At 54.8% G+C, this 22,446-nt stretch overlaps 1 protein-coding gene across 2 annotated transcripts; it reads left to right on the plus strand.

The window, feature by feature from the left end:
* Positions 1 to 9,126: 9,126 nt before the first annotated feature.
* TSPO (translocator protein) lies at positions 9,127 to 22,021 on the plus strand. 2 transcript variants are annotated; one of them, XM_055395022.2, is made up of 4 exons: positions 9,127 to 9,284; positions 18,233 to 18,443; positions 20,692 to 20,830; positions 21,581 to 22,021. In XM_055395022.2, exons 2-4 carry the CDS (start codon positions 18,262 to 18,264, stop codon positions 21,767 to 21,769), a joined length of 510 nt encoding a protein of 169 aa, XP_055250997.2. In that variant the 5' UTR covers positions 9,127 to 9,284; positions 18,233 to 18,261; the 3' UTR covers positions 21,770 to 22,021. The 2 variants fall into 2 exon arrangements, with proteins under 2 accessions (XP_055250997.2, XP_055250998.2); XM_055395023.2 differs by lacking the exon at positions 9,127 to 9,284 and adding an exon at positions 10,626 to 10,660.
* Positions 22,022 to 22,446: the final 425 nt, after the last annotated feature.

The raw sequence follows: 22,446 nt of genomic DNA on the forward strand, positions 1-22,446 counted from the left end.
GGCGACCGAGGCCCGACTTCCGGCGGCGCGGCGCGCTCCTTGACGTATTTCCCGCCGGGCGGGCCGAGGCACCTGCGGGGAGAAAGGTTCCGGGAGTACCAGTTCCCCCCCCAGGTTTTGAAGCTAGTGACTGGGCTCTGGGGACCCGTGGGGCACGTGCTTATTTAAACCTGCGCGGGAATGAAGAAAACACCACACTGCACCCTGAGCCCTCACAAACATTTAGGGACTCACCAATTTAACGCAATGTAATATTCAACCTGGTGGTGGACAAGTGCTTGAAACGCTTCCATGTTCTTTATTTGATTAGCCCCAGTGCTATGCTCTCTTTTATGTTAATAATTCCTACAGCCCAGACACACTGTAAGCTTTCAGTAAACATTTGTTACATTGAACAGAGCCCTGGATATTTTTCAGATATTAGCCTGGTTTAATTCCTCACAGTAACGCTATGGTTACTTTGGCCTTGGCGTACAGAATGAAGCAGGGCAAAGGCTAACAGAGTTCTGCCAAGAGAACGCACTGGTCATAGCAATCACCCTCTTCCAACAACACAAGAGAAGACTCTACACGTGGCCATCACCAGATGGTCAACACCGAAATCAGATTGATTATATTCTTTGCAGCCAAAGATGGAGAAGCTCTATACAGTCAGCAAAACAAGTCAGGGAGCTGACTGTGGCTCAGATCAGGAACTCCTTATTGCCAAATTCAGACTTAAGTTGAAGAAAGTAGGGAATACCACTAGACCACTCAGGTATGACCTAAATCCCCTTACAGTGGAAGTGAGAAATAGATTTAAGGGACTAGATCTGATAGAGTGCCTGATGAACTATGGATGGAGGTTCATGAAACTGTATAAGAGGCAGGGATCAAGACCCATCTCCCCAAAAAAGAAATGCAGAAAAGCAAAATGGCTGTCTGAGGAGGCCTTACAAATAGCTGTGGAATGAAGAGAAGTGAAAAGCAAAGGAGAAAAGGAAAGATATACCCATCTGAATGCAGAGTTCCAAAGAATAGCAAGGAGAGATAAGAAAGCCTTCCTCAGTGATCAGTGCAAAGAAATAGAGGAAAACAATAGAATGGGAAAGACTAGAGATCTCTTCAAGAAAATTAGAGATACAAAGGGAACATTTCATGCAAAGATGGGCTCAATAAAGGACAGAAATGGTATGGACCTAACAAAAGCAGACGATACTCAGAAAAGGTGGCAAGAATACACAGAAGAACTATACAAAAATGATTTTCACGACACAGATAATCATGAAGGTATGATCACTCACCTAGAGACAGACATCCTGGAATGTGAAGTCAAGTGGGCCTTAGGAATCATCACTATGAACAAAGCTAGTGGAGGTGATGGAATTCCAGTTGAGCTGCTTCAAATCCTGAAAGATGATGCTTTGAAAGTGCTGCCAAATTTGGAAAACTCAGGAGTGGCCACAGGACTGGAGAAGGTCAGTTTTCATTCCAATCCCAAAGAAAGGCAATGCCAAAGAATGCTCAAACTACCGCACAATTGCACTCATTTCACATGCTAGTAAAGTAATGCTCAAAATTCTCCAAGCCAGGTTTCAACAGTACATGAACTCTGAACTTCCAGATGTTCAAGCTGGTTTTAGAAAAGGCAGAGAAACCAGAGATCGAATTGCCAACATCCGTTGGATTATTGAGAAAGCAAGAGAGTTCCAGAAAAACATCTATTTCTGCTTATTGACTATGCCAAAGCCTTTGACTGTGTGAATCACCACAAACTGTGGGAAATTCTTCAAGAGATGGGAATACCAGACCACCTGACCTGCCTCCTGAGAAATCTGTATGCAGGTCAGGAAGCAGCAGTTAGAACTGGACATGGAACAACAGACTGGTTCCAAACAGGGAAAGGAGTAATTCAAGGCTGTATACCCTGCTTATTTAACATATGCAGAGTACATCATGAAACACTGGGCTGGAAGAAGCACAAGCTGGAATCAAAATTGCAAGGAGAAATATCAATAACCTCAGATATGCAGATGACACCACCCTTATGGTAGAAAGTGAAAAAGAAGTAAAGAGCCTCTTGATGAAACTGAAAGAGGAGAATGAAAAAGTTGGCTTAAAGCTCAACATTCAGAAAACTAAGATCATGGCATCCCGTCCCATCACTTCATGGCAAATAGATGGGGAAACAGTGAGAGACTTCATTTCTTGGACTCCAAAATCACTGCGGATGGTGACTGCAGCCATGAAATTAAAAGACTCTTACTCCTTGGAAGAAAAGTTATGACCGACCTAGATGGCATATTAAAAAGCAGAGACATTACTTTGCCAAAAATGGTCTGTCTAGTCAAGGCTATGGTTTTTCCAGTAGTCATGTATGCATGTGAGAGCTGGACTATAAAGAAAGCTGAGCGCCGAAGAATGGATGCTTTTGAACTGTGGTGCTGGAGAAGACTCTTGAGAGTCCCTTGGACTGCAAGGAGATCCAACCAGTCCATCCTAAAGGAGATCACCCCTAAATATTCATTGGAAGGACTAATGCTGAAGCTGAAACTCCAATCCTTTGGCCACCTGATGTGAAGAACTGATTCACTTGAAAAACCCTGATGCTGGGCAAGATTGAAGGTGGAAGGAGAAGGGGACAACAGAGGATGAGATGATTGGATGGCATCACCAACTCAATGGACATGAATTTGAGTAAGTTCCGGGAGTTTATGATGAACAGGGAAGCCTAGGGTGCTGCAGTCCATGGGGTCGCAGAGTCAGACACAACTGAGCAACTGAACTGAACGCTATGGTAAATAGGTGCTATTATTATCCTCAGTTTACACGTGTTGGATCCCTGGGTTGGGAAGGTCCTTGGGAGACGGGAAGGGCTACCCCCTCCAGTATTCTGGCCTGGAAAATTCCATGGACAGAGGAACCTGGTAGGCTACAGTCCATGGGGTCACAGAGAGTCAGACACGACTGAGTGACTTTCACTTTAACTTTTCAGACAAAGTCTTGAAGGTTGAGTGGCAGATGGTTAGTGACAGAAGGAGGACTGGAGATTGGGATTATCTGGTTTCTGGGTGGTGGTGCTAGACTGGGTTAGAGAGACTCTAATTCTGAACTCACCTGTATGTACACCCCTTTCCTCCCCTGCCAGCCTCTGAGGAGCTCTGGACACACACACATACACATGTCAGACTGAGAAAGATCTAGGTGGACTCCATCATCAAATCTCCCAAGTGAGTTTGTCCTGAGAAAAGAATCAGATGAGCAAAGACATAGCTCTTAGGACATGCACAGGCCCCTTGCTTTTGATGCAGAAAAGATGGAAATGAGGTGCATATCCAACTAGAGGTGATTAGCTAATGATGGTGAGTCCATACGATGCTGTGTCCTCAAAGATGTGCAAGAGATGTTCAGGTTAAGACATGAACAGAGGACATGCTACCCCCAGAAGCCCATCAACCCACAGAAGAGGAATATTTTAAAGACATAAACCACAGGACAGACAGAACAGGAAAGGGGGCCCTAGCAACAGAACCTCTTCCAGCTAGAAAGCAGGATGCCCAGTATTACCTGATTTAGCAGACTGCAGACAGCTGAGACAGAGAAGGCAATGGCACCCCACTCCAGAACTCTTGCCTGGAAAATCCCATGGACAGAGGAGCCTGGTGGGCTGCAGTCCATGGGTTTGCGAATAGTCGGACACAACTGAGCGACTTCACTTTCACTTTTCACTTTCATGCGTTGGAGATGGAAATGGCAACCCACTCCAGTGTTCTTGCCTGGAGAATCCCAGGGACGGAAGAGCCCGGTGGGCTGCCGTCTATGGGTTCACACAGAGTCGGACATGACTGAAGTGACTTCACAGCAGCAGCAGCAGACAGCTGAGAGCTGAGTACCAGCCCTTATTCATACAACAAAATTCTCAGATGCTTAGGGACTGGCAGCGGTAGCCACTTGTAGATCTAAGGGTTAAAAAGGCTGAAATAGAACTATTTGAAGGTGTCTTTGAAGAAGACACATCTTTAGATATCTTTCCTCTCTCTCTAGCTCTCTCTCAGTCTGGCAAATTCTTAGCTCTAGTAAGGGCTGGGCAAGCAGGGGACAAGGGTGAATGTGAGGACTGTCCCTGAACAGTGGATCCTGACTGCTGAATGCAGAGACTCTGCCCATGCTCCCCCGAGCTGGGCTCCCAGAAATGTGCAGCCAGATCCCTACCCTCCAGGCAAGAGCTGGAGGGCCTTTGGGGACTGTGACCAGTCCAAGAGGAAAATCCTAAAGATACTGACGAGGATGTCCCTGGTGGTTAGTGACAGTGGTCAAGAATCTGCCTTCCAATGCAGGGGATGATGGTTGGATGCCTGGCTGCCACAATCTAAGATTCTTCAAGCTGAGCAGAGCTACAAAAAATAAAAAATAACAACAATGCATAGGAATCAGAGACCATCATGAGAAAAGAAAGTAACTGTCTGAAGAAAGCTGCCCTTGAGACTGTGTGCCACAACAGATCTCACAGGCTGCAACTGAGACCTGACCCAGCCAACAATAAATAAACAAATATCTAACAAATGAGGATATTGACAGACCAGGAAGTTACCGAACAACCACCAAGTTCAAGTCACAGTGAAGCTAGTTCAACATATACCATAGACTTATTTTCCTTTTTCTTCTAATCATGAGCAGCCAGCCAAAGATCCCCAAACATCTGAGGAAAGCCTCTAACATACAGAAAAATAAATAAGTAAATAAATAAAACAATGGCAACGTGGGAATTTCCTGGTGGCCCAGTGGTTAGAACTTGGTGCTTTCACTGTTGTGGTCCATATTCAGTCCCTGGTGGGGAATGAACCTAAGATTCTGCAATTGGGCAGTGTGGCAAAGAATAAAAAATAACAACAATAACAAAAATAAATAATAGCAACAATATAAAATAAAAAATAACAACAGCATGTCCTCTGTTCATATCTTAACCTAAACATCTCTTCCACATCTCTGATAGGAATCAAGGACTATCTTGAGAGAAGAAAGTAATTGTTTTAAGAAAATTACCCTTAATAACTGAGAGGTAAGTGAAGCCATTGCATCAGTGAAAAAAAAAAAAGGAAGTTTTTTTTTAAAAAAAGAACATTCAGAAAACCAACCAACCAACAAACAAAAAACAACAGTGCCTTGGAAATAACAAATAAGACAGCAGAATTTAAAAAATCAACAGAGGGATTTCCCTGGAGGTCCCATGCTTGAGGCTCCTTGCTTCCAATGGAAGGAGTACTGGTTTGATCCCTGGTCAGCTAACTAAGATCCCACATGCAAAAGAAAAAGAAAATAAGTTAAAAAAATTAAAAAATCAATAGAGGGCCAAGAAGAGAAAGTTGAAGAAACTTCACAAAAGTTTTTCCTTTTTTTTTTTTTTCTAATAAAAGCACATTATGAGAAGAGGAAAGGAAGTTAGAAGACCAGCCCAGGAAGTCCAGGATTCTGAGTAACAGGGATTCAAGAAAGAGAAGTGAGAAGTTAGAGGGAAGGAAACCAAAACTTTTAATTTCTGAAAAATAAAGGATATGAGCGTCCTGAGAGCAGGCACCATGGATGAAATTAGACCCACATTGAAGAGTTATCGTATGGAATTCCAGAACTCTGGGGATGAAAAGCTTAAAGCTGCCCGGGAAGAACAGAACAGGTTTTATGCAGAAAGGAGCGCAGAAGGGCTTCAGCTGGCTCATCAGTAGGCCCTCATGACGCCGCGGGGCAGGGATCTCCACCTTTGAACTGTCAGCCAAGCGTCCTTCAAGTCAGCCGTGGGACAGAACGCAAGATCTCCAGAAAGATACCTCCTCTGCTGTCTTTCTTAAGACTGCCTCCTGGAGGTGTCCCTGGTGGCCCAGTGGTTAGGAATCCGCCTGCCAGTGCAGGGGACACGGGTTTGATCTCTGGTCCAAGAAGATTCCCCATGCCATGGAGCAACAAAGTCTGTGCACCACAGCTCCTGAGTCTGTGCTCTAGAGCCCGTGTTCTGAAACAAGAGAAACCCCGCACTGAGCAGCTACGACCGGAGAGTGGCCCTGCAGCAGAGATAGCTGCAACCGCAGCTCTCACTGCAACCAGAGCGAGCCCATGCAGCAGAGAAGACCCCGCACAACGAAGAAAAAAAAAAAACAAGCTGAATTTCCAGTGAGCCTGGCCGAGGCTCGCGTCCACCCTTGGCTGACTTGATCACTGTCTGATGAACCCTTGTTCTCCCCTCCATGTCCTGCTGCCTGGCTCCGTGAAGGACACTGTTCCACCTCACAGAAGTGTCCGCAGAAGTGCTCCTGAGAGCTGGACCCAGGTGCAGTGAGCTCAAAAGCAAGAAGACAGACCACCCATGCCTCTGACTGCTTTGTACTGAATGTCCACACCACCGCCCTGTAGTACATGCTGTTAGGGAAGCTGCACCCCAGCCTTGCCCTCCGGCTGCCCCAGAGGACTCTTGTCAATGCTTAGGGAGGCTGAGGCCAGTCTGTTCCCCAGAGAGTTTCACCTTCCCAGGGGGTCTTCCTCTGGTCTGGCCATCATGCCCACTCTCTCTAGCAGGCGAATCAGTATAGGGCTGTTTTATATGTTTCTGTTTTTGGAAACAGCCCACAATTAAGAGAAACAATGCAGACAAATGTTTGATGAAGTAGAAAGAGGTTTTTGATTTATTGTAAGGGGAAGAAAACAAATTACATAACCAATGACTATATAGCATGAAGGCATTCATGCAAAGGAACATGTGCCTATATGCTTAGAAAAAGGCACAGAAAGATTCTCAAAGTGTTCACGGTGGGTGATGGGAGAGTAGGTGACTTTATTTTTTTCCTTTTGTCTATATTTTCCAGTTCCTTTAAATATGAATTCCGTTCCGTTCTGTCGCTCAGTCGTGTCCGACTCTTTGCGACCCCGTGGACTGTAGCCTACCAGGCTTCTCCGTCCATGAGATTCTCCAGGCAAGAATACTGGAGTGGGTTACCGTTTCCTTCTCCAGGGGATCTTCCCGACCCAGGGATCGAACCCGGGTCTCCCGCATTGGAGGCAGACGCTTTAACCTCTGAGCCACCAGGGATGCCTGTAAAAAGTAAACACACAGATAAAACAGAGGGAAATAACTGCATCTGAATCACACTTAGAATTGAGAGGCCGAATGACACAGTGGTTAAGAATGCAGGCGTCTAACTGGCTGGCAAGCGGTGTGACCCTGTCACCTCTCTGAGCATTCTCTGGGGGTTGGGAGGGTGTTTTCCACGCCTCCTTCCTGGACTGGCTGGGCTTTGCTTGTGTTGGGGCCGTCAGTCTTGGACACGTCGAGTTGCCCAGGATGAGGGGAAATGTGTGCGCAGGCATGCAGGTGGGACAGGGTCAGGTAGACGGGGCCTTGAGCGTCAAGTAAAAGGCTTGGACTGGATCCTAAGGCAGTGAGAGCCACAGAGGATCCTGAGCTGGGGTTGGGGTGGGGGCATGGAAGGGGCAAGAGAGGAGCTGGGGGCCAGTTAGGGAGGACAGCAGACCAGGCTCAGGTGGGGTCTCTGGGATCGGACAGAGGGAGGCGCAAGTTAACGGGAGGCTTCCTGGCATGGGAGGGTCACCCACATCTCATCTGGGCCCACGTGTGAATCCCTCGGGCAGCCACTGGCCCTCTGCGCTGTAGGGTCTCCCATAAAAAAGGAGGGGCCGGGTATGCTTCTTCTGCACCCCTGCCCCCGGCCCTGGTGTGCAGCAAGGTTTTGGGAGTGGACATCTCTGCCTACCAGGAGGCTCCCCCATGGGCCTGGAGCCCCACATGCAGGCGGGGCTGGGCAGGAGGAAAGCTGCGATGCCTCCCCCCACAGGGCTTCCGGGGCAAGCCACGGGCACCTCCTTACAGGAAGAGGGCCAGGGCTGGCAGCTCTTTGGGAGGCGTGGCCAGACCCACTTCATTGGAAACTACAGCCCCAATGCCTGGGCCCCGGTACTTTGAGAGATCCAGAAAAAAGTAATTTCTTTTAAAATCAGAAGAAAAAGATGAAGAGAACATCATCCTTTTTTCATCCTTATCTTTAGATCAACACCATCAAAGGCAGAAGAGGCCCATGAAGGCAGAAATGCCAGGTCCTAGGAAAGTCAGACCCCAGCCCTGGGGAAGCAGGCATAGTTCACCTTGTCCCCTGCTTCCCTGCCTCTAGTGTCCAGTGTGGGCAATTGTGGTTGGGCCGTCTGGGGGGCCCTGCCATGCCAAGTTCACCAAGGGGGCCAGAACGGGCCTGGGGCTGCAGTCATTAAGCAACACCAGAAGATGAAGGGGTGAGGTGCTCGAGGTCCAGACCTGGAGACGCTGTCTCATCAGAGTGACCCTGGAGAACTGCAGGCCGCCTCTGGGCTGTGATGCTCACTGATGTCCAGCATCTGCGGTCTCCTGTATTACCACCTGGCCTCCTCCTCAGTCCCACCACACTGGGCCCATTTTACAGATGAGGGGATGGAGGCTGAGCGAGCCAGCCACAAGGCAGCTAAGCCCAAACTCAGAGTGCAGCTCTGCCTCCTGTCCTGGGGCAACAGCTAAAGGAACTGGGGTGCGCCTCCGGAGATGGGAGCCCAGGGAGTATGTGTAGGAGGCTGTTTAAGGTTATGTCATCTGCTGCTGCTGCTGCTAAGTCACTTCAGTCGTGTCCGACTGACTCTGTGTGACCCCATAGACGGAAGCCCACCAGGCTCCCCCGTCCCTGAGATTCTCCAGGCAAGAACACTGGAGTGGGTTGCCATTTCCTTCTCCAATGTGTGAAAGTGAAAAGTGAAAGTGAAGTCGCTCAGTCGGGTCCGACCCTTAGCGACCCCACGGACTGCAGCCCACCAGGCTCCTCCATCCATGGGATTTTCTAGGCAAGAGTACTGGAGTGGCTTGCCATTGCCTCCTCCGGTTATGTCATCAGGCGACTGCAATTTTCCTCTCTGAGATCGGGGACTCTATCGCCCCATTTTACAGACGGGAAAAATGAGGCTCAAGAGAAGGGACCTGCCTGCAGCGCCGGCTGTGTCTGCGCGGCGCGGCGGCCACGGGGGAAGGAGCAGCCCGGGAGACCCGCTCGAGGGGGAGGCAGAGGCCGGAGGCTGAAGCGCGGGGACCCGCGGGGCTGTGGGCGCCCGGGGGAGGCGGCGGCCGGAGGCGGGAGCGCCCGGACCCGCGGGGCTGTGGGCGGCACGGCCCGGGCTTCCAGCCAAGCCGGGCGGGGCCGGGCGGGCGGGGCAGGGCGGGCCCCGGGACAGGCCGCCACTTCTCGCCGCGCAGTGCCCTTCCCGGAGCCGAGTCCTCGTCGTCGCTGGTGAGTGGGGACGGGGCGCCGAGGGGGTGGCGGGAAGGGGTCCCCGCGGGGACCGACCCCCGGCATCGCCCACCAGCCAGCGCGGGGTCCCGGGGAAACTGCGGCGGGAGGCCACCGGGCAGCACTCTGACCCGGATCGGCCGGAGGGGCGGCCGGGGCGGCAGGGACCCCAGTCCTGGCCTCCGCGCTCGCGTTCCTGCGCTTCCGGATTCTGGCAAGATGGGGGGCGCGGGAGGGGGACCTTGGGCGTCCCCGCCCTGCCGCGCCCCGCTGGGGGCCAGGCACCCCTGCTTCCCGCCCATTCCCTAGCTGAGCTGAGTCCAGCAGAGGGCGGGAGTGGCAGAGCCAGGTACTTGAAGATCACAAAATGCCAGGGAGACCTCGTGCTCCTGATCCACTTGAGACACCCCACTTCTACGGGAGGAAGCCCAGGCCGAAGAGGGGAGGTCATTTGCTCAAAGCCAGTGAAGGCCTTGCGGAGCCTTAGAACTGGGTCCCTAGATCCACCCCCCGTGTCTGGTGCTCAGGTGCCCAGGTGGACTGTAGTCTGTGCCCCAGGCGTGGGCAGAGCCCCTTCGGACTTGCCTGTGAGCTTCCCCTCCTGCAGATGAGCTGGGAGCGCTGGTGGCACGGGTTGTGCCCTGATGACTGGATTTGCCTCTTGGTGGGTGCCCAGCCAAAAGGCACAACCAAACCAAAGATGGGGAGAAGGAAGGCTTTCTTACCTGCAGCAACTTGCAAGAGAGCATCTTGCAGCTTTCCCAAAACAGTGTCTCCGCCTGCAGCAAAACTGTGTGTGTCAGTCACTCAAGTCGCGTCCAACTCTTTGCCACCCCATGGACTGTAGCCCGCCAGGCTCCTCTGTCCATGGAATCCTCCAGGCAAGAATATTGGAATGAGTAGCCATTGCCTTCTCCAGGACATCTTCCTGACCCAGGGATTAAACCCGGGTCTCCTGTATTGCACGCAGCTAAGCATCCATGCCTATTCATAAAGGGGCTTGAGTGGAGGAGAATTCAGAGATTTCATAGAATTCATAGAATTGGGACAAAGTTCAGCAATGTCCAAGCTTCTGTTGATTGAAATCACAAGGGATCAGCGAAGGTTAACTTCTTGTTCCTTAGGTTCCAGTTGATCTGTTGGCTGGGAGTGGGGATTGCAAGAGTGGGGATGAAATTCTGCAAAACAGCTAAAAAAAAAAAAAAACCTGTTTCAGGCTAACTTTCACCACTGAAACAACTGGGAGTCTTTACAACTGACTTATTATCTTTGCTGTTGTTACTTGTCTTGCCTGTTTGTTCTTTCATTCCCTTAAGATTACTACTGGGATCTGTTCAAGGGCAAAGCACCCCGGCCAGGCTTAGATCACGAAACAGGTCAGTCCTAAAATGATTTCTCCTGTGTCAAGGGAGCCATGCCTGGTTCTTCCTTGGGGATTGTTCTGCCCTGTCTGCTTACAGCAGGGGTTCCAGCTATGGACACACTGCTGAGCGCCGGAGCAGCCTGGCCTGGGTCGGGAGTCTCTCTGATGGCCTGATGAAGTACGATGGTCCCTGGTGCTGGCCACGTGCTCCGGAGCGCACGGCGGGAGGACCAGGACTCTGGCCTTCCCTGAGGATTCGGGGTTGAGGCTGCTCCAAGAGGGTCATGTCCGGGGAGGAGGCTGCGGACGAGCAGCATGGGTGCCTGGCACACAGGGCCACAGGCCCCCATGTCTCTGTGAGGTGTGGGGACCCCACACAGGGCAGCAGGCGGCAGGGTCCGCTCTGGGCCGGTAGCTCTAGGTTGGGAAAGGTGCTGGGGAGAAAGGGAGGGGAGGCAGCCAGCCTCTTCGGAGAGCAGGGAGACAGGGGCTCAGCACCCCCGGGGGCGCTCAGTGAGAATCCTAGGTGCCCAAGGGAGCCTTTGAACAGAGGGGGGCCTGACGCGCTCACCCAGCACACGGCCCAGGGGCTCAGAGCAGGGCAGCCAGGGTTCAGATGCTCTTGTGGTCCTATGGCAGAGCCCTGCCGCCCCCACAGGGCAAGCCCAGAGGCCACTCTTTGCCTGCAGAGTGTGTCTGTGTGTGTATGCGTGTACACACACGTGCCTGCCCGCCCGCCCATGACTGAATGGTATCCGGCTGGATCTGGCAGAAACCAGAAACCACTGACAGTGGATCACTGGGGATGGGGGCGGGGTGGGGTTTGGGGGGGCGCTACCAGGGGGAGAGCCTCCTCTCTGCTGCCTACACTTTTGACCTTTCCTGATTTTATTTTTGAATCTGTTTCTCAATTGTATTTCCTGTGACTTATTTTTGATTGTGCTGGCAATGTCTGTGTATGCACTCGATCTTAAAAAAAATTAGTCATTCTCCATAAAGCAGCTTCCCTTTTGTCACCCCCAGCCCCTGCCGCCCCATCCCACACTGGCTGGGTTTTCAGCCGGAGGCAGCATCTTTCAGAACTGTGTGGTCTGTTACACTGGATATTTTAATAATGAAAAAGATGAACAGCTTATCATGAGGAGGATTAGTTGTGAGTCATTAAAAAAAAAAAAAAGAGGGAGAGAGCCTTAAAACAAGTCCCTGGGACCATCAGTGGTGGCTTGCAGGAAAGATAAGGTCCGGGAGGGTACAGTCTGGGGGTGGGGAGCAGAGAAATGGCAGAACCCCGTTTCTGGGCAGCGGTTTCTGTCCCCTTCTGTCTCTGGCCTCAGCGAGCACGGGGCTCCTCCAGAGGCCCCCTGGCTCGACCCCCACTTCGCAGACGCGGACACAGAGCCCAGGAGTGAAGCACCACTGGGACCAGAGACCCTGGGTCTGGCCCCCGGGGCCGGGAGGACTCAGATCCTGAGACTGCTGCCCGCGGGCCCAGTCAGGGCCTGATGCCTCTCGGCCGATGGGACATTGGCCCTGAGGCTGGAGACAGTGAGGCTGTTGGCCCCGAGAGAATCTTCTGGCATGCAGGCAGAGGGTGGAGTGGCTGAGGTGAGGTGGGAGGAGCTTGAGGGCTCACGCCACAGCCCTGGACCTGGCAGGCTTCTGGAGCAGGCCTTGTCAGGCTGGAGGGGGAGGCTGGCGGAGGGGAGGTGACCCAGCCCTCATCGTGACTGGCCATATGACCCAGAGCTAAGACCAACAGTCTCCCAGATCAGGGCCTGGAGGGGTGGCGTGCACTTCAGGGTCACCCAGACCTGAAAACTTCTGTGACGCCCCGTGCTTTGGTTTTCTCATCTGGAGAGTGGTGTGCACCATGGAGGCCGAGACGGTGTGGGACTCAGGGTCCGAGCTGAGAGGCGGCGGGCCCCTCCCCGGTGGCTGCTGTGAAGCTGGGTGGAGCGATGCTGACCCAGCGTGAGCCCAGCCTGGGCCTCCGCCAAGCTCCTCCCCACCCTGCTCACTCCCAGAGGCTAAGTGCCTTCTCCTGACCCCAGGGCCTGAGCGCTCTGCTTTGCCCTTCTTGGTCGAGCTTTCAGTGGCCTCAGGACTCAAGGGTGGGGCCTTTCAGAAGCATTTTCATCCCCCGAGTGTTGGGTGATGGACCGGCTGACATTTTCTCAGCCTTGGGTCTGTGCCATGAGGCTGGGTCTTCTCCTGGAGGGACACGTGGCCCCCAACCCTGACCCTCCCATCCCCTCGCTTGTCTAGCCCTCACTCGAGCCTCCCCATGACCCCATGAAGCAAGCAGGGCAGGTGGTACCCACCCGATGTTAGGGGAAACTAAGGCCCAAAGCGGAGCTTTGGCCTGAGTTCACCAAGAAAGTTGGAGACAGAGCCAAAGTTTGGGCTCTGAGTCACCGTCTGATGGAAGCAAATAAAGGACAGTTGGGTGGCTCTGCCCCTCTGCCTGAGCCCCTTCCTGACCACTGGTGGCCCCTAACCCTAATACTTGGGCCACCTGATGCGAAGAGCTAACTCACTGGAAAAGACCCTGAGGCTGGGAAAGATTGAGGGCAGGAGGAGAAGGGGGCGACAGAGGATGAGATGGCTGGATGGCATCACCGACTCAATGGACATGAGTTTGCGCAAACTCCAGGAGTTGGTGATGGACAGGGAGGCCTGGCGTGCTGCAGTCCATGGGGTCGCAGAGAGTCGGACAGGACTGAGCAACTGAACAACAACCCCATCACAGAGTGGATCCCTCTCAGGCCTGCCTGGGCCAGCTGCCCCACCCAGCCCTGCCCAGCCCAGCATGACTCAGCCTGGTGGGTCCCCTAATCGGGTGATTCAAGAGCCTGGCCATCCCCTGAGGCCCCAGGAAGCTCCCTGTCTGGACTGTCTCCACATGGGCATCTGAGCTACCTGTTTTCTGACCCCGGGGCTGGGCAGACCCATTAATCCCCTTGGTCCAGTGGTGCACAGATAAACCCAGCAGCCTAGACGGGTGGGCAGAAGCATGGAGTTCAAGCTGTGCTCTGTCACTGTGGCCTTGGGAGAGCCAGCACCCCTTCCCGGGCCTCTGCTTGTTCTGCCTAGCAAGGGGCCAGGGTGATGGGCTCTCCAGCCCCGTCAGCTGGCACACTGGGGGCCGGTTGGGAGCCTGGGTACCGGCTGGGAGCTGTGACCGGGTGACACCTGCCCACGACACCTTGGGGAGAAGGATGGACACAGGCCACAATGTTCATAAACCTTGAAAACACGCTCAGTGGGAGAAGCCAGACTCCACGGTCCACAAATTGCGTGGTTCCATCTAGGTGCAATGTCCGGAAAAGGCAAATCTGTAGAAACAGGAAGCAGCCTGGTGGTTGCCAGGGCTGGGGGCAGGAGGACCGGGGAGTGACCGCTCATGGGTGCTAGGGCCTTTGGGGGATGATGGAGATGTTTTGGAGCTTAATATAGATGGTTGCAGAACACTGGGAATGTATGAAATTGCCCCTGAACTGTGCACTTTAAAATGGTTTCTTGTGTGTGTATGCCTTTCATTTCAATGAATCACAAGCAACAGGAAATAAAAACCAAATGGTCAGGAGCCTCTGAGGGGCCTTGGTGGCAGGTGGGGCGTCTGGGGCCAGGGGTGGAGGTTATGGACTGATGCTGTGATGAGTGTAGGGAGAAACAAGTAGGAGGGGATGCAAATTTGTGTCCAAAGCAGGATACTCTTTTTAAAAATGTTTATTTTGGACTAATTTTAGACTTACGGCAAAGTGACAGAGGTAGTACAAAGTTGCCACACACCCTTCACCCAGCTTCCCCTCCTGGACTGGGAAATCCACACCCTGTCGGTACCCCTGCTAACACGATCGGTTGGCCCAGGACACTGTCTGCCTGGGATCCCACCTTCTGTTTAGCTATTATTTGTCTTTAGTTGGTGATGTATCCTTCTGTCTTTCCCTTGCCTTCCATGACCTGACCCTTTTCAAGAGTGCTGGAGGGCAGGGCAGGTGTGTGGTCAAATGTTCCTTCAGCTGGGATTGGGACAGTTTCTCGTGATGGGCCAGAGTTTGCATTTGTGGCGAGAAGACCACACTGAGTGTGTCCACCTCCCTGAACTGGGACACGTGTCTTATCCTGGTGGCGTTAACCTTGGTTATCTGTAAAAGGGACACTCCTGGGGGGGGCATTCATTTGGGACAAAGTGGGCATAAATTGGGACTGTCCTGGGGGAAGGCTCATACAGTCATCCTGAGGAGGCCTGAGCTTTGGCCCGGCTCGGGGTCTGACCCCCCGCCCGCCCCTGGGCCTCTGGGCCTCAGTGTCCCTGTCTGTGTGTGAGAGTCAGTGCGGGGTGAAGCCCTCCCACCTCACGGTCCAGGGGCGCCCTCAGGCCCTGAACACAGCTCGTTGCTGCTGCTGCTACGTCACTTCAGTCGTGTCCGACTGTGCGACCCCATTGACGGCAGCCCACCAGGCTCCCCCGTCCCTGGGATTCTCCAGGCAAGAACACTGGAGTGGGTTGCCATTTCCTTCTCCAATGTGTGAAAGTGAAAAGTGAAAGTGAAGTCACTCAGTCATGTCTGACTCGTAGCGACCCCATGGATTGCAGCCCACCAGGCTCCTCCGTCCATGGGATTCTCCAGGCAAGAGTACTGGAGTGGCTTGCCATTGCCTTCTCCGGAACACAGCTTGTTATGGTTGCCCAAAGGCTGCCACTTGACTGTGGTTTCAACACGTCTATTAAACAGGCTGAGCAGGGTTGTGCCCGGTGGTGTAGACGAGAAAGCAGCTAAGGTGGCCTGGGCTCCCCTGAAGAGACACTGTGGTGGCCAGGTCCCCGGGCTCCTCGTCTCCCTGGTACCGGCACTGGGCCAGTGCTCTCCTAGACCCAGCGGAGGTGGGCCTTGTGCTGTAGTGAGACCAGATCCTCACCACCCCCCCCCCCCTCCAGGAACAGTTCCATGCCCCCTGGAAACCGGAGGGCGGGGCGGGACGGGCGGGGGAGAAACACAGACTGGTTCACATGTCAGGAGCCAGCCCTGGGCAGTGTGTATCCTCACGGTTCACCTGTGCGGCGATCGTGGTGGGGGTGGGGTGGGCTTACTGGCCCCACTCCACAGGTGAGAAAACTGAGGCCCAGGGAAGGAGCACTCACTCACTGGATGGCAGAGCCGGAACCAGCCAGATGCCTAACACCTTCTGACGGTTTCTTTTGTTTTTTCTAATATTTCTTTATTTCTTTGGCTGCTCTGGGTCTTAGTCGCAGCACGTGGGATCTTTGGTGGCAGTATGTGGGCCGACTGTTTAAAAGTGTGCTCGTTATAGACGTTTTGGAAAACGATAACAGAGCATCTTAAGTCCTGTTGGTGAGCATGGGCCTTAGCCTCCCAAGCTGCCTGCTTGTGGAGGGGCCCTGGGCAACTGCCCCCACCCCTGGCACCTTGGGTCCATGGGCAGGTGGGGTAAGGTGGTGTGGGCCCCTCGCAGGGTCAGAATGGTGCTCAGGCTGGGCCCACATAAGTTCCCAGGAGGTGTTCGCTTTAGGGGGGTGATGGCTACTAACATCTTCACGTGCTTGTTACATTAAAAACAGTTTTGTTGGCCGCACCCTGCAGCAAGTTGAACTCACACCCCTTGCTTTGGAAGGCAGAGTCCTAACCACCGGACTGCCAGGGAGGTCTGTCTTTAAAATGCGTATCCATGTTATCTATTTTTTGCTAAAATCGGGACCATTCTGTCGTCTATTTTACATTCTGCTTTCCGCACTGAATGTTAAGGACAGTTGTCACATTATTAAAGAGTCTGCCAAGCTGGATTTGGGGGTTGACCCGTCCCTTGCAGTCCCTGGTGCTGAGCACTGAGCTTGCTTCTGCATTTCGGTCACTTTGCGGTGCTCCAGGCCAGCAGCTGCCCTTCTGCCTCCGTCAGCCTTCCTCCTTCACCCGGCGCCCCGAGGGCTCCCCGCTGCCTACAGTTGGGCACAGCCTCGTCTCTGCGCCTGCCAGCCCGCCTGCCAGGTGCCTTCCGGCCCCTCTCCCCTCCCGTGTCCTGGGACAAAGTGCTGCCTGTCCTTCCTGCGCCCTCTTCTCTCTGACCCCGGGTTGGGGCGCCTGCTCTGAGGTCCGGGCTCCTTCTCCTCCGCCCACCGTGGTGCCCAGCCCCCACTCAGCAAGTGTGCTGAACCGAGTCCTGCTCCAGGGCTTCTTATCTCCTACACACACCCCGGGCCCTCCAACTGGAGTCAGGGTGTGTGAGTGGGAGCTCAGTCCCGTCATTTTGTGATGAGGAAACCGAGGCCCAGTCAGGGGTGCTGATAGATTTGGGGGTCCCCTGGCAGGTCCAGGCAGCACTGGCCCCCAGCATCCAGCCGGCTGGACTCTCGGCCCCAGTGAGCTCAGCTCTCTGGGAGCCCGGTAGGTGCTCAGTGCAGACATGGGGGCTGCTGGGCAACGGGGTGTGGCCGACAGGATGAGTGGAGAGACCTGAACACTGAGTCCCCTCGGCCCCTGCCCGGGGGGCTCCAGCCCTGGGGTGGTAGTAGCAGCACTCCTGCCCTGAGCCCTGCCAGCCTCTCAGGGCTGCTGAGGGGCCTTCACCAGCCTTAAACTCTCCGTTCTCACCCACAACCGTAAGGTTTTTGACCTGGGCAGAACCTGGTCCCAGAGTGCTGTGTGACCCGAGGCAGGCTGCTTTCCCTCTCTGAACACAGGGGTGGGAGGCGATTTCAGGGCAGACCTGTGGGCTCATGCTGAAACACCTGTACACAGAGATACCCCCACTGGGCTGGACCCAGGTCGGGATGTTGATGTCCCGTCATTGGTCACCGGGTGGGAAAGATCCCCTGGAGGAGGGAAAGGCTACCCACTCCAGTATTCTGGCCTGGAGAATTTCATGGACTGTGTAGTCCGTGGGGTTGCAGAGAGAAGTCAGACAGAACTGAATGGCTTTGACTTTTCACAGCACGTTGGTGGGGAGTCGGGGCTCGAGCCAGGCTCTCTGATGTCACGTGAGTGACAGGGGCTGAGTGGGACGTCCTGGAGCTCTGGGTGCAGGCATGGACTGACACGGCCTCGGAAAGCCCGGACCAGCACTCGGCCTGGGGAGGGAGGGCTGGGTGGCCTTCTTGGTGGAGGCTACCCAAACTGGCCTTGAATTAGCTGGCAGAGAGGAGGGGTCATTTACCAGGAGACACGAGGTCAAGGGTGGGGGTGAGAGAGCAGAGGAGCTTGGCAGCTGGAGCAGAGGCCGACGTGGAGCCGACAGGGGACAGGGGCACCCAGAGGGCTCCTGCCCATTAGGGCAGTCTTGTGTGTGGGGGTGGGAGTTTGGGTGGAAGTGTGTTCCCTGGAGCTCTTGGGCTGGGGTGCCACAGGCTGCAGGGTGAACTCAGCAGCCCCCACCCCCCAGCCTCCCACATCTTTTCTGCCCCTCCTGCTTGCTCCATCAATTGCTTGGTCAATCCGTGAGGGATGAGGGGCCGGTAACAGACCCACTGCAGGTCTGCTCACAGTAGGTCCTTAGGAAATGCCGGGGAGGCCCCACCCTCACTCTGGAGCCTCCCCATCTCTCACGCCAGCCCTGTCTTCTCTTTCAGAACTTTCCGGAACAACAGCTGCAGCCGCAATGGCCCCGCCCTGGGTGCCCGCCGTGGGCTTCACGCTGGTGCCCAGTCTGGGGGGCTTCCTGGGCACCCAGTACATCCGCGAAGAGGGTTTCCGCTGGTACGCCAGCCTGAAGAAGCCCCCGTGGCACCCACCCCGCTGGATGCTGGGTCCCATCTGGGGCACACTCTACTCGGCTATGGGGTAGGTGGGCGTGGGCAGTGGCGTGGCCACTGGGCCTGTCCACCTGCTGGACAGGCGGGGCAGGGGAGGTCCAGGCCCGAGGCCCAAGCGTCTCCTCCGGAGGTGAATCCTCCAGGTGCCCGTGGGGAAGTGAGCACCGTTTCCCAGCCCTGTTTGGCAAGTGAAGGTGGAGAAAGCTGTGAGGCCTCTTGGTTGCACAACTGAACGCTTTCCTCTGAGGCCTCCTGGAAGGGGTGGCAACCCCTTACTGGCACTCTGGCTGTTTTTACAACTGCAGGGAGAGGCCGGCCCCGTGTGTAAAGTTCAGATGTGGGCAGGCGAATGCTTCCAAGATAAATAGCAGTGACAGCAACCGCAGTCATAGTAGCCATTTGTTGGGCATCTGCCTGGGGTCACACTTTGCCTTTGTTGAGGTTCACGACCCCTCGTTTGACAAGAGACCTCCCAAGGACACAGGGCTATGGAGTAGGGACCCTACAGGCCTTCCTGGACGAGACCTGGGAAGTGCCAAAGGAAATGCAGGACTGGGTGAGGGAGTGCGCACCCTGCTGGCTGCAGTGGGATTTGCACCCAGGAGACTGGTCAGCTTCCCACCGTCCTCTGCAATGTTCCCAACGCGCAGGTTCTGTGCCAGCCTAGTGGGGCTGCAGGGGGCAGGGGGCAGAGACTGGGCCGATGCCCCAGGCTGCTGATGGGCGTAAGACGGTCCTCGAGGCCTGAGTGTCAGCCGGGCCGCAGCCTCTTCCAGCCCCTGGCCCTGCCCCGTTGGCCTGTGGTTCTTCTTCCCACGTCCCACTTTCTCCTCACCGTCCTAGTCCAGAGGCGCCACTTGCTGCCTCCGCTTCCTCCAGCCTCCAGGCCTCCCCTCCCCATCGAGATTCCGATAGAGCATCAGTCTGGCATCACCTCTCTTTTTGCTGAACCTGGCAAACCTCTCAGAGTAGAGAGCTCAGCCTCTGGCCTCAGACTAGCTGGATCCAAATGCAGACTCACCTCCCACAGCCTGCCAAGAGCTCTGAGCACTTCTCCCCTCTGTGCCTCAGTTTCCACACCTGTAAGATGGGGGTGACAGCCCTGCCCACCTCATGGCGTTATCACGAGGATGAATGAGCTAATGCTTGCAGAGAGGTGCCGCATGTGTAAATGTGGAAGAAGTGAAGTGAAAGTCGCTCAGTCGTGTCCGACTGTTTGCGACCCCGTGAACTATACGGTCCATGGAATTCTCCAGGCCAGAATACTGCAGCGGGTAGCCCTTCCCTTCTCCAGGGGATCTTCCCAACCCAGGAATCAGACCTAGGTCTCCCGCATTGCGGGCAGATTCTTTACCAGCTGAGCCCAAGGGAAGCCCAAGAGTACTGGAGTGGGCAACCTGTCCCTTCTCCAGCGGATCTTCCTGACCCAGGAATTGAACCAGGGTCTCCCACATTGTGGGCAGATTCTTTACCAACTGAGCTATGAGGGAGGGCAGTAGCTATTATTATCAGTGGTGGTATCACTGCCCTTGTGGTCCAAGGAGCCCCCCAGGACCAGGTTCTCTTCTGCTTTGCCTCCCCAGTGCCCCACTCGGACCTTGAGGTTGACAGTAACACAGGCTGACTCAGGGTCTCATGTACGCCCCTGAAAGTGTTAGTCACTCAGTCGTGTCTGACTCTTTGCGACCCCATGGACTGTAGCCCACCAGGATCCTCTGTCCATGGGAGTTCTCCCGGCAAGAATACTGGAGTAGATAGCCATTCCCTTCTCCAGGGGATCTTCCCGGCCCAGGGGTTGAACCCAGGTGTCCTGCATTGCAGGCAGATTCTTCACTATCTGAGCCACCAGGGAAGCCTGTATATGGGCCTAAACCTTTACATATTTTTGTGGCCTAACCCTGGCAAACTCATCCTTATCTCCTAAGGCCCAGCCGCAAATCCCCTGAGGCACATTCACTTGTATGCCTTCTGTACCTGCTTCACTCTTGACAACACTGATGATGATGATGTCAATTATTTATTGAGTACCTATCCTAAGGGCAGCCAGGTACCACCCTTAGCACCGCCAACATATTAACTAGAATCTCCACAGCAACCCCATGAGCGACAAAGGCCCAGAGAGGTTAAGCAAGTTCCTTGAGGTCACACAGCAGTCAGTGGCAGGGCATGCCTGAGTCATCACTCTGTGGTCTCAGAGGTGAGTGTGGCTTCCTGCCTTGCAGGGAGGCCCTTGGCCTCTTCCCTGTTGGTGCCCTGACTGGTAGCCTCTGTTTCAGGTATGGTTCCTACATGATCTGGAAAGAGCTCGGGGGCTTCACAAAGGAGGCGGTGGTTCCCCTGGGCCTCTACGCTGGGCAGCTGGCTCTGAACTGGGCATGGCCTCCCCTCTTCTTTGGCGCTCGACAAATGGGCTGGGTAAGTGTGGCCTTGGCTTGTCTCCCTGGTCCCTGGAGATGGCACCTCCCTGGGGGGACATGGGGTACCATATCCCAGCCCCCCAGGCCCAGGATCTAAAGGTGGGGGGCAGGGGAGGCACATGGTTCCTGGTCCATTCAGCAGCTCTTAGCCGGGGGTACTTCCCTGGTGGTCCAGTGGCAAGACTCCAAGCTCCCAACGCAGGGGGCCCCAGGTTTGATCCCTGGTCAAGGAACCTGATCCCGCATGCTGCAACTAAGCCAAATGCAGCCAAATAAATATAAATATTTTAGGACTTCCCTGGCAGTGCAGTGGTTAGGACGTCACACTTCCAATGCAGGGGGTTTGAGTTTGATCCCTGGTTGGCGAACTAAGATCCCACATGCCACAGGGTGTGGCCAAAAAGAAAAAACAACACAGAAGCTCTTAGGGGAACAGTGCCCCTCAGCTGCTATTCTTCCATGAAGGAAGCCTTGTGGGGCTCTGATTGAAGTTCCGTGGATTTAGGGGCCTTGGGTGCAGGAAAACCCACCTTACAGCTGATGCTGTGCACCCCTCCATGTGGCAGAGTCAGGCAAGGGTGATGGTTCCCATTTTACAGATGAAGAAACTGAGGCAGAGAACAGGCGTGGGGCTTGGCCAGGTCACTGAGAAGCGGCTGGAGACACACAGCCCTGTGGGTCTGGGCATCTGGGACACACAGCCCTGTGGGTCGTGGCGCCTCAGGCCTCCCCGTCCTCATTTCTGCAGGCCTTGGTGGATCTCCTGCTGACCGGCGGCATGGCAGCAGCCACAGCCATGGCCTGGCGCCAGGTGAGCCCGCCGGCCGCCTGCCTACTGTACCCGTACCTGGCCTGGCTGGCTTTTGCGGCCACACTCAACTACCGCGTGTGGCGGGACAACCAGGGCTGGAGGAGCGGCCGGCGGCTCTCGGAATGAGGATGCCTTGCCCTCTGAGGACTGCAGCCGCTGTGGATCAGGCATTGTCGGTGGTGGGGGCCCTTGGGCTCCCACAGCCACCAGGCCACCTGTCTGTGTGCTCTCAGCCCAGGGAGTGACCGGAAGTTTCAGAGGTGCTCCTCTGAGCCGAGCTCCCACCCCAGAAACAGCATCCTGCACCTTCAGCCCTGCTTGAAGCTCGCTTTCGGAACGTGGAATTTTATAAACCAAATAAAGTGTTTCAACTTCTTGGCCGTGGCCTGTTTGCTTGGGTGTGACCCCTGGCCGTGGGGAGGGCGAGGGGCTCGTCCTCCGGCTGGGTGTGTCTGGGCTGGGTCATCCATGGGATGCAGACTCACACCTCTCAGGACCCTTCCAGGAGAGGAGGTGGCCTGCCCAGGGTGGAGTGGCAGACATGGGCAGAGAATGGGTGCAGCCGGGGAGGAGGTCCCGTCCGCCCTTTACGCGGCCAGGACGCCCAGCCCAGGCACCTGAAGGGCCCAGGCCCGCAGTCGGCCCCGTCCACCACCTGGCTCTGCTCGGGCCCCAGGCATGGTCTTCCGCTGGCGTCAGCCAGGATGGGTGCCAAGCCTAATACCAGGCCCACCCCACCGGGGACAAACACCCCATCAGGGAGGGGATATCAGAGGCAGTACGCAGAGAGCAACCCCTCACTG

Source organism: Moschus berezovskii, chromosome 6 (genome assembly GCF_049115385.1).
Source record: "Moschus berezovskii isolate FMDL1 chromosome 6, NW_MosBer_1.0, whole genome shotgun sequence".
NCBI classification, from domain to species: Eukaryota; Metazoa; Chordata; class Mammalia; order Artiodactyla; family Moschidae; genus Moschus; species Moschus berezovskii.

Excerpts from the sequence above, each read along its gene's own strand:
- TSPO (XM_055395022.2), top strand. The coding sequence starts at position 18,262 with ATGGCCCCGCCCTGGGTGCCCGCCGTGGGCTTCACGCTGGTGCCCAGT. Across the intron at positions 18,444-20,691 it reads ACACTCTACTCGGCTATGGG|GTATGGTTCCTACATGATCT; the intron begins GTAGGTGGGCGT and ends CCTCTGTTTCAG. Across the intron at positions 20,831-21,580 it reads GCGCTCGACAAATGGGCTGG|GCCTTGGTGGATCTCCTGCT; the intron begins GTAAGTGTGGCC and ends TCATTTCTGCAG.